General features: G+C 40.7%; 1 protein-coding gene across 10 annotated transcripts in view; it reads left to right on the top strand.

Moving 5' to 3' along the window:
* The window catches only part of CEP170 (centrosomal protein 170), a 190,815-nt gene that overhangs the window by 140,141 nt on the left and 38,655 nt on the right, over window positions 1-12,019 (top strand). For all 10 annotated transcript variants that reach the window (XM_074948913.1, XM_074948909.1, XM_074948914.1 and 7 more), the window contains one exon: window positions 2,790-4,667. In XM_074948913.1, the coding sequence (XP_074805014.1) occupies window positions 2,790-4,667 (1,878 nt within the window). The remainder of the gene's footprint in view (window positions 1-2,789; window positions 4,668-12,019) is intronic.

The raw sequence follows: 12,019 nt of genomic DNA, 5'->3' as shown, positions 1-12,019 counted from the left end.
CAAATGACACAAAGCCCTCAAAGTACATATTCCAGCCAGCAATTGAGTCATAGAGGATCTCTTTATTACACAAAGCTGAGGGAAAAGGAGCTGGGGCAGATTCAGTCTTATCAGCTTGATGAGGCCACTACAGATAGAGACATTGATGGCTTCTTTTTGCATTAAGTGAAGTCAGCAAAAGTATCAAAATAGGGCAATATTAGTGAGCTGTTGAACTTCCGTGTTGGACGAGCTCACTTTTTATGCCTAAAAGCAGTGGAAATAAATGGATTTCTGACCATCTTCTGCAGAGCAATTTTGCACAGCATGTAGGACTGGAGGGAGTAGAAACCCCAGAACGCCCACACAATTAAAGTACTGGAGTGGTAGGTCCCATCTTTCCTGTCATTATTCTCAGACTTACAGGGGTAAATCTTTTTTGTTTTTCTTACAATTTTTTCTCTTTGGTTTTAAAAACATGAGCTACCAGCTTTGTGATCCTACCTGAGCCTAAAGACTGTAGCAGACTTCATGAGAGACACTGTTTAAATTTAAGTAATTTGGAGTTTGCTAACGGCCTTTGAAGTTACTAGGTTCAAGAAGTATCAGGTTGTTTCAGCAATGCAGCTTTACAATTAATCATTGCCCTGAGAAAAGCAGATTTACTGTGCATTTACAACAGCCACAATATCATAACTTCTGTAGTTGTTCGCAGTATTGTAGCCGTCAGTCTCATGATATCGGAGAGAGAGGCTTACACAGAGTTTGACAGCTTGTCCCTTTCGCCAACAGAAGTTGGTCCACCTTCTCTCTCTAACAACTCCTATAGTCTATTAAGAATCTGGGTCCTGCGGGGTGCCAGTAACATAAACAAAAGTCCTTAAACGTTTCATAGAATTAGAAATGTAAAGATGGAAAAGACCTGTTAGATCATCTAGACCAGGGGTGGGCAAACTTTTTGGCCCGAGAGCCACATCTGGTTGGGGAAATTGTATGCAGGGCCATGAATGTAGGGCTGGGGCAGGCGGTTGGTATGCAGGAGGGAGTGCGGGGTATGGGGGGGTTGTGGTGTGCAGGAAGGGGTTCAGGGCAAGGGGTTGGGGTGCAGGAGGGGGCTCTGGGCAGGGGCTTGGGGTGCAGGAGGGGTGTGGCAGGGGGATCAGGGCAGGGAGTTAGGGTGCGGGGGGGTGTGGAGTGTGGGAGGAGGCTCAGGGTAGGGGATTGGGGTGCAGGAGGGGTGTAGCAGGGGTTTCAAAGCAGGGGCTTAGGGGGCTCAGGGCAGGGGGTTGGGGTGCAGGAGAGGTTTGGGGTGCAGGCTCCGGCTCAGCGCCACTTACCTCAAGTGGCTCTGGGGTGGCAACGGCATGCAGTGGGGCTAAGGCAGGCTCCCTACCTGCCCTGGTCCCGCGCCACTTCTGGAAGTGGCCAGCATGTCCAGCAGTGGCTCCTGGGGGTGGGGTGGGGCAGGCGGCTCTGCCACACGCTGCCCTTGCCTGTGGGTACTACCCCTGAAGCTCCCATTGGCTGCAGTTCCCAGCCAATGGGAGCTGTGGGGGGTGGTTCTTGCAGGCAAGGGCAGCACACGGAGCCCTCTGCTCTCCCCCTCCCCCAGGGGCTGCAGGGATGTGGTGCCGGCCACTTCCGGGAGCGGCGTGGGACCAGGGCAGGCAAGGAGCCTGCCTTAGCCCCACTGTGCCACAGGGCTGGCAATCCCGCGAGCTGGATTGAAAGCCCTGACTGGCTGGATCCGACCCGCGGGCCATAATTTGCCCGTCCCTGATCTAGATGCAGTGGATCTCCAGCTTTTTCATTCTGCAGACCACTTAGAATCCTAGAATCATAGAATATCAGGGTTGGAAGGGACCTCAGGAGGTCATCTAGTCCAACCCCCTGCTCAAAGCAGAACCAATCCCCAACTAAATCATCCCAGCCGGAATTTTGTCAAGCCTGACTGTCTCCCATAGACCTACCTTCTTTCCCATCACCCAAATTCTACTCTGCTTGGATTTCAAATTGTTTAGTTGTGTATACAGCCAGGAAAGACTGAGGGCTACTGGTGGCCCATACTCAACAGTTTGAGAACCAATTTTCTGGTCTTAGATTTTCAACCTTGCGGACATGAATGCAAGGTGGTTCACAAGTGGGTGACTGTTCGGTCACAGCCAAAATTTGCCAGTTGTGGGAGGAAAATAAGCCTATTTGTTAGCAAGCAGATACCAGGACCAAGAGAGAAGAAGATTGCTCTCTCTCTTCATATTCCTGTCCTCCTCCCACTGTAGTTTTTCACCTCCTTTTCCCAACCATGCAACGCACCAAGTTCCAGGGAAGATGCTGCTTAAAGATAACATGTAGTTCTGTGCATTTGGTTGTTAGGGGATCCCTGTACGAAACCACAGCTGACACACACAAGAATTCCATTACTTTGACAGATGTTCATTTCATATCAGTGCTTTGATGTGTGCTACAAAGGCTTGTCACAGAGTGAAATATTCCCTTGTTTGTATCAGAACCTTCATGTGCCATACTGTAGCATACAAGTATTTTTATAAATACATATTTTTCTCCAGTATCTTAAAATGTCTGTTATGTGATTAATAGATCGGTGAAAGTAATTGACTATTTTACATAATCTACTGTGTCGTGGTTTAGGAGGACTTTTAAATGTCATTTCACAAAAGACAAAGTTCCAGTTCTCTGTGCAATAGAAATACTGTACTTTCTTAATTACTTCTGTGTAGCCTTAAGAATGCATGTTTCCATTGGCAGATTTAGTCACTCATTTCCAAGAGGTTTTTTCATTCTGTTTTTAGATACTGACATCAGTGAATCTGGTATTTCAGTTAGAAGTACTAGCTCAGCCACTTCTGTGACTAGCCAAGGCGAGCGAAAGAGGAGAACACTTCCACAGCTTCCAAAAGAGGAAAAAGCCACTGAAAGTTCAAGAGCAAAGGTTACACCTCATCAGAGATCAGAGATAGGTGAAAAACAAGACACAGAACTTCAAGAGAAAGAAACTCCAACTCATGCATCCCAAAAAGAAATGCCACAAGATGCAGGTAGTAGGAGCATGGCTAAGGCAAACAGGACAATGAATGGCCTTTCTCCTAAACCTGGTGGAGACAACAAATTGTCTTCTCACCCCATTAGCTGCTCTTCTTCCAGTAAAGAGAAAAGTGAAATTTTCAGGGAAACTTCAGTTGTAAAGCAAGCTTTAGCTAAAATTCAACAGCAAGAACAAAAGGAGCAGGCACATAGGACTTCAACTAAAGTGTCTTCAGCTAAACTTATTGCCAGTAAAGTTGAGAAGGGTAGAGAGGAGACTCCTACTCCACATAAAATGTTGGATAATCATCAAGAAAAAGCCCCAGGACATTCTACAAGTAAAGCAGAAATGAAGATTGTACAAAGTGAAGGGAAAAGAAAAAAACCAGAGGAAATTATAAAAGGCCAAACTCCAAAAGGATTAGGAGGAGAGAAGAAAGAATCTTCAAAACCGTTAGTGAGACAAGGCAGCTTTACTATAGATAAACCTAGCACAAATATACCTATAGAACTTATTCCTCATATTAATAAACAAACTGGATCTACTCCCCCTTCATTTGCTTTTACCTCCACAAACAGAATACGTGAGAGAAGTGATTCTGTGGACACTGATTCTAGTCTGGATACAACACTTATTTTAAAAGACACAGAAGCAGTAATGGCGTTCCTTGAAGCTAAATTACGAGAAGAAAACAAAACAGATGAAGGACCTGAAACTCCTAGCTATAACAGAGATAATTCCATATCGCCCGAATCAGATGTAGACACCGCTAGCACAATCAGTCTGGTTACTGGTGACACTGAAAGAAAAACCACTCAAAAGCGAAAGAGCTTTACTACCCTCTATAAAGATAGATGTTCCACTAGTTCTCCTTCCAAGGATGTTTTAAAATCTTCTTCTGCAACAAATGCTAGAGAAAAGATAGAAAAGAAAACTAAAAGCCGATCTTCAGATGCTGGTTCAAGAGCAGAGGGTCGTAAATATATGCAACCCAGTGGAAGAATGAGGCAACCTTCAGTAGATTTAACAGATGATGACCAAACATCTAGTGTACCTCATTCTGCCATATCTGATATCTTGTCATCTGACCAGGAAACTTACTCTGGCAAATCACATGGAAGGGGTCATTTTACCTCTGCAGATGAACTCTTACATTCCAAAATGGAAGGCAGTAAGTCAGCTAAATCAAAGACCTCTCCTGTTACAATTGGGCAATCCAGTAAATCAACCACTCTTCCAAGGCCTCGTCCCACAAGGACTTCTCTCTTGCGCAGAGCACGACTTGGTGAAGCCTCAGATAGCGAACTTGCTGATGCAGATAAAGCTTCAGTGGCTTCTGAAGTGTCCACTACAAGTTCTACATCAAAGCCTCCATCAGGAAGGAGAAATATCTCCAGAATTGACTTACTTGCCCAACCACGCAGAACTAGGCTTGGTTCTTTATCAGCACGTAGTGACTCTGAAGCCACAATAACTAGAAGCACTGTCTCATCTCGTACTACAGAAGCCGTCATTAGAAGTGGTGGAAGATTAACACCATCAGCAGATAGTAGTAAAGTTTCTGCTAGAACTAGAGCTAATAGCATTTCTCGACTTTCTGATTCTAAATCCAAATCATTGACCTCCGCCCATAATTCTCCATCAGGTATGTGAGACTATTTGGATTTAGTCTTTTTCAGTACTTGATATTTTGTTTATTTTCTTGGGCTTTCTCTTTTTATAAGTGTTAAACTAATGGTGCTTTATTATGAAGCATTAGCTCAAACTTTAGTTGAAGGAGTCCTCTTCTTTTGAGAAAGAAGCTCCAGTAGTTATCGTGGCAGATATTTTTTAATTTAATACAACGGACAAGAGATTTTAATTCCTTAGCCATTTGGTTTATAATTTTTTATTGGAAACTTCTAACCAACTATAGTATCTGAGGTTCTCAAATGCTGCAGTGATTGGCGTAGTACAAAAATGTAGATAAACTAGGAACCTCTTTTGCTTAGGTCAGGATCTAAACGTTTAGAAGGTCAGCAGCACTGTTCAATGAGGTAAAAACTAGGAAATGTGTTTGAAAGTTTGTAAGTATGCAAAACTATGTGTGCAGTCTGAGGAAGGCATGGAGCATCAACCAGATAAATGCAAGGTAATTTAAGATTTGCTTCTAAAAGTACAAAAGTGTAATTTAATTACAAAACATACAAAGTAAGAAGTAACTAATAGAAATATACTTCTAAACACAAAAATACTGAATGAAATATTCCAACACTAAACGGCTTGTGTGTTATCCCAAATCTATTTCACTCTCAAGGGCTTCAGGCCTGTCCTAGAACAATTTCTGATACTTATTGCTATGTGAAAAGAGAGGATCTGTATTTACAGGGGCCAGATCTCTTCTTCCTCTCAGGTCACTTATTGTCAAAATTGTTGATTCAGCCTCTCTGACATCTCCCCTATTATTTAATATTTAAATGAAAAAATATTACAATTAATAGTTTTGAGCCTACCATTTTAACGGTAGTCTTGTTAAAAACTGACATATGACAATGGAAGAAAAGGCAATGTAAGAGATTGTTAGCTAGTTTTCAAGTATCTGACACAGCTAGTTAAACAACCTAAAGAAGAATGCTTATGTTTAAATGTCACCTTGTTTATCAGATTATTCATGGTAACTAGTGCTTTTCTCACCTTTTGAACTTTAATACTGCTGAGTACAGATTTTTCTTCAAAAGCACCAGATGACATATTTGTTGTACTTGAATGGCTTCTTTGCATTCACTGATGTGAAGGGTCATCAGTACAGTGTATTATACTTCCCATCTCCACCTGTTATACAAACATTTCTATATTTTTTTACACACTGACTATTTTTTTTATACAAACCAAGCTGTTTTGGCAAAACCATTGCCATTGCTGATATATAACTAGCATATTTAGTAGTTAGTAACGTCTGTTGTGCTGCTCATCAATATTTATTGCCTTGAGAGGTAATTACTGGTGAAATCACAGGTTAATTTAAGAGAAATCTATTCCTTGAACAATAAATCTTAACGTTCACTGTAATGTGAAGTCACATGTATTGTTATATTCTGAATGTTGTCTTCAGAAATACCAATAATCCTCATGAATTCAAGTGAAACAAACAAAAAAAATAATAATACCCCAAGCCATCTACCCTAATAGTGTACTTTAAAAGGGAGATGAAGGTATTTTTCCCAGCATATTTATCTGTCTGGCTATTTATATCAGGCACATTTAGTACTAATGGTTCAATCAGAATCTGAGATTTATGTGTCCAGTCGACTGACTGTAACATCAGTTCAGGCAAAACAGTTACTTCTGAGGAGCCAGTTAGGTTGCATTAATTTACAAGGTTGATTTAATTAACATTAGTTATCATTATTCCATTAGCTATCATTATTCCATACCTGGTGGTATTGACCCTTGAAGAGGTAAACACTAGAAATTTCTTGTTTTGTCATATGATTGTTTTCTGTTTTCAACAAAAGCATGAGTCAGGAGGAGGGTTTTTTTGTGAAAATATGAACTACAATGTGCTTACTGACTTCCATATGACTGTTATAGTTAAGTATTCAGCTACTTTAACAATGGGGAATGCTTTAATGTGTTACAGCTCTCAATCCTGCAATGTGCTTGTTGATTTAACTGCATTCCATGGTCAGAACCTACTGCGGTTTTTGTAGAAAATATTCTCAGTTTCAAAGGGAAAAGCTGAAAAGTTTGCCACCTTATGAGCTATCTATCCCAAGCTAACCAAATAGATAAAAAGGGCACACCACCATTGTTTGGAACACTTGCAGTAGAAAGACTACTTCTCTTTAAAAAAACAAAACGTCATTATCAACACTAAAAGAAAAGAAGTATTTGAGACTAACAAATTTATTGTAGCTTACGAAAGCTTATGCTCAAATAAATTTGTTATTCTCTAAGGTGCCACAAGTATTTCTTTTCTTTTTGCGAATACAGATTAACACGACTGCTACTCTGAAACTTGTCATTATAAACACTAACATTTATGGAAAACAAAAGTTTCAGTGTAAAGTGTAAACAAATAAAAAAGCAGTTAACAAAACAGTCAAAGCCAATATCAGAGAGAAAATATGGTCTAATGAACACTTCAGGCACTATGTAATATCAATAAGGAATATACTGCTATTTGGGAGTTAGGAGTTATGGTTCCATTTGTAGCTGTTTCACAAACTTACTTTGTGACTTGTGGCCATGCTACTATGAGCATGTGTACATTACAAAAATGTGTGTCTGTGTAGCTGTCCTGGTGTAACAGTCCATAATGTATACTGAACCCTAGTCACACTGTGCCTCTATTTGCCTCATTCTAAAATGGTGACAGTCGTTGCCCACCTGAGCAGGTTGTTAGGACGCTTCATTCATTATTTTATTAATTTGTAAAGTCATTTAAAGACCATTAGAGGAAAGTGTTATATATAAGGAGTTGGAATTATCTTAAGCCACAGTTGCAGAAACTATCTGAATCCTGCATCCCAAGCAAGGGGGAAAATTTGTAGGGAAGGGTTGCAGTGCAAGTTGAATGAGCAAGCATCTCAAACAGGTTATTAAAAGAAAGCTTATAAAGAATGGAAGATGAGATGGATCAGCAAGGAAAGCTACCTCTTGGAGATCAGAAAGTGTAGGGGAAAAGTGAGAACTGCCAAAAGCCAAGCAGAATTGGACCTTTCAAAGGAAATTAAAACCAATAGTAAAAGGTTCTGTAGCCATATAAATAAAAAGAAAACAATTAAAGAAGAAGTGGGCCCGCTAAGTACTGAGGATGGGGTGAAGATTAGAGACAATCTAGGCATGGCCCAACACCTGAACATAAAAACGACCATATTGGGTCAGACTAAAGGTCCATCTATCCCAGTATCTTATCTTATGACAGTGGCCAATGCCAGGTGCTTCAGAGGGAATGAACAGAACTAGTAATCATCAAGTGATCCATTCCCTGTCACCCATCCCAGCTTCTGGCAGACAGAGGCTAGGGACACCATCCATGCCCATCCTGGCTAATAACCATTGATGGACCTATCCTCCCTGAACTTCTTTAGGTTTTTTTAACCTTTTTTATAGTCAGACAAATACTTTGCCTCAGGTTTTAATAACCGTATGGAGGAGCTTGGGGTAGTGGCAGGGTGGCTAATGGAAATGAGGATATGGAGGTAGAAATTACCACATCTGATGTGGAAGTCAATTCTCAAGAAGTTTAGTGAGTCCAAACTGGGGGACCCAGATAATCTCCATCCAAAAATATTAAAGAAACTGGTAGATGAAATTGCAAGCCCAATAGCAAAGATTTTTAATGATTCCGTAAATACAGGGGGCATACCCTATGACTGGAGAAAACACATTGGGGAAGAAAACTACTAGAGCCTCCCCTGTGATAGTGCTTGGGGTGTGCTATAGACTGCCGGGATCTAATTTGGATATGGATAGAGCCCTCTTTAATGTTTTTAATGAAGTAAATACTAATGGAAACTGTGTGATCATGGGAGACTTTAACTTCCTAGATATAGACTGGAGGACAAGTGCTAGTAATAATAATAGGGCTCAGATTTTCCTAGATGTGATAACTGATGGATTCCTTCATCAAATAGTCGCTGAACCGACAAGAGGGGATGCCATTTTAGATTTGGTTTTGGTGAGTAGTGAGGACCTCATAGAAGAAATGGTTGTAGGGACAACCTTGGTTCAAGTGATCCATGAGCTAATTCAGTTCAAACTGAATGGAAGGATAAACAAAAATAAATCTGCGACTAGGATTTTTTATTTCAAAAGCGCTGACTTTCAAAAATTAAGGAAATTAGTTACGGAAGTGGATTGGACAGAAGAATTTATGGATCTAAAGGCAGAGGAGGCCTGGGATTACTTCAAGTCAAAGCTACAGAAGCTATCAGAAGCCTGCATCCCAAGAAAGGGGAAAAAATTCATAGGCAAGAGTTGTAAACCAAGCTGGATGAGCAAGCATCTCAGAGAGGTGATTAAGAAAAAGCAGAAAGCATACAGGGAGTGGAAGATGGGAGGGATCAGCAAGGAAAGCTACCTTATTGAGGTCAGGACATGTAGGGATAAAATGAGAAGGACCTTGCAAAAGGAATTAAAACCAATAGTAAAAGGTTCTATAGCCATATAAATAAGAAAGAAAGAAAGAAAGAAAGAAGTGGGACTGCTAAACACTGAGGATGGAGTGGAGGTTAAGGATAATCTAGGCATGGCCCAATATCTAAACAAATACTTTGCCTCAGTCTTTAATGAGGATCTTAGGGATAATGATAGCATGACAAATGGGAATGAGGATATGGAGGTAGATATTACTATATCTGAGGTAGAAGCCAAACTCGAACAGCTTAATGTGACTAAATTGGGAGGCCCAGATAATCTTCATCCAAGAATATTAAAGAAATTGGCACGTGAAATTGCAAGCCCATTAGCAAGAATTTTTAATGAGTTTGTAAACTCAGGGGTACCGTATGACTGGAGAAGTGCTAACATAGTTCCTATTTTTAAGAAAGGAAAAAAAAGTGATCCGGGTAACTACAGGCCTGTTAGTTTGACATCTGTAGTATGCAAGGTCTTGGAAAAAAATTTTGAAGGAGAAAGTAGTTAAGGACATTGAGGTCAATGGGACAAAATACAACATGGTTTTACAAAAGGTAGATCGTGCCAAACCAACCTGATCTCCTTCTTTGAGAAAGTAACAGTTTTTTTAGACAAAGGAAACGCAGTGGATCTAATTTACCTAGATTTCAGTAAGGCATTTGATACGGTGCCACATGGGGAATTGTTAGTTAAATTGGAAAAGATGGAGATCAATATGAAAATTGAAAGGTGGATAAGGAATTGGTTAAAGGGGAGACTACAGCGGGTCATACTGAAAGGTGAACTGTCAGGCTGGAGGGAGGTTACCAGTGGAGTTCCCCAAGGATCGGTTTTGGGATCAATCTTATTTAATCTTTTTATTACTGACCTTGGCACAAAAAGTGGGAGTATGCTAATAAAGTTTGCGGACGATACAAAGCTGGAAGGTATTGCCAGTTTAGAGAAGGACCGGGATATCATGCAGGAGGATCTGGATGACCTTGTAAACTGGAGTAATAGTAATAGGATGAAATTTAATAGTGAGAGGTGTAAGGTCATGCATTTAGGGATTAATAACAAGAACTTTAGTTATAAGCTGGGGACGCATCAATTAGAAGTAACAGAGGAGGAGAAGGACCTCTGAGTATTGGTTGATCACAGGATGACTATGAGCCGCCAATGTGATATGGCCGTGAAAAAAGCTAATGCGGTCTTGGGATGCATCAGGTGAGGTATTTCCAGTAGAGATAAGGAGGTGTTAGTATAGTTATACAAGGCACTGGTGAGACCTCATCTGGAATACTGTGTGCAGTTCTGGTCTCCCATGTTTAAGAAGGATGAATTCAAACTGGAACAGGTACAGAGAAGGGCTACTAGGGTGATCCGAGGAATGGAAAACCTGTCTTATGAAAGGAGACTCAAGGAGCTTGGCTTGTTTAGCCTAACCAAAAGAAGGCTGAGGGGAGATACGATTGCTCTCTATAAATATATCAGAGGGATAAATACCAGGGAGGGAGAGGAATTATTTAAGCTCAGTACCAATGTGGACACAAGAACAAATGGATATAAACTGGCCATTGGGAAGCTTAGACTTGAAATTAGACAAAGGTTTCTAACCGTTAGAGGAGTGAAGTTGTGGAATAGCCTTCCAAGGGAAGCAGTGGGGGCAAAAGACCTATCTGGCTTCAAGATTAAACTCGGTAAGTTTATGGAGGAGATGGTATGATGGGATAACATGATTTTGGCAATTAATTGATCTTTAACTATTCATGGTAAATAGGCCCGACGGGATGTTAGATGGGGTGGGATCTGAGTTACTACAGCGAATTCTTTCCTGGGTATCTGCTGGTGAATCTTGCCCACATGCTCAGGGTTCAGCTGATCGCCATATTTGGGGTTGGGAAGGAATTTTCCTCTAGAGCAGATTGGAAGAAGCCTGGGGGTTTTTCACCTTCCTCTGTAGCATGGGGCATGGGTCACTTGCTGGAGGATTCTCTGCACCTTGAAGTCTTTAAACCATGATTTGAGGACTTCAATAGCTCAGACATAGGTGAGAGATTTATTGCAGGAGTGGGTGGGTGAGATTCTGTGGCCTGCATTGTGCAGGAGGTCAGACTAGATGATCATAATGGTCCCTTCTGACCTTAATATCTATGAATCTATGAAGAATTGCTAATATGGTACCTATTTTTAGGAAGGGGAGGGGGGTGGAAAGTGATCCAGGAAACTGCATGCAGGTTTCTTAGTTTGACCTCAATTGCATGCAAAGTCTTAGAACAAATTTTGAAAGATGAAGTAGTTAGGGACATGGAGGTAAATGGTAATTGATTTAAATACAACATAGTTTTACAAAAGGTAGATTGTGTCAGACCAACATGATCTCTTTCTTTGAGAAGATAACTGATTTTTTAGACAAAGAAAACACAGTAGATCTAATATATTGGAGTTCAGTAAGATATTTGATACAGTTTCACATGGGAAATTATTTGTTAAATTGGAGAACATGGGGATTAATATGAGAATTCAAAGTAGATAAGGAACTGGTTAAAAGGGTCATAATGAAAGGTGAACTGTCAGGCTGGAGGCAGGTTACTAATGGAGTTCTTCAGGGGTTGGTGTTGAGATCAGTTTTATTTAACATTTTCATTAATGGTCTTGGCACAAAAAGTGAGAATATGACAATAAAATTTGCAGCTGACAAAGTTGGGAGGTATTGCCAATACAGAGGAGGACTGGAGTATCATTAAGAAGATCTGGATTACCTTGAAAACTGGAGCAATAGAAATGGGTCAACTTTAATAGTGTAAAGTGCACTTTGGGACTAACAACAAGAATATTTGCTGTAAAATGGAGGCTTATCAGTTGGAAGTGACAGAGGTGGAGAAAGATCTGAGTGTA

Source organism: Natator depressus, chromosome 3, assembly GCF_965152275.1.
Source record: "Natator depressus isolate rNatDep1 chromosome 3, rNatDep2.hap1, whole genome shotgun sequence".
Classification (NCBI taxonomy): Eukaryota; Metazoa; Chordata; order Testudines; family Cheloniidae; genus Natator; species Natator depressus.
This window is presented reverse-complemented; position numbering and strand designations above follow the sequence as displayed.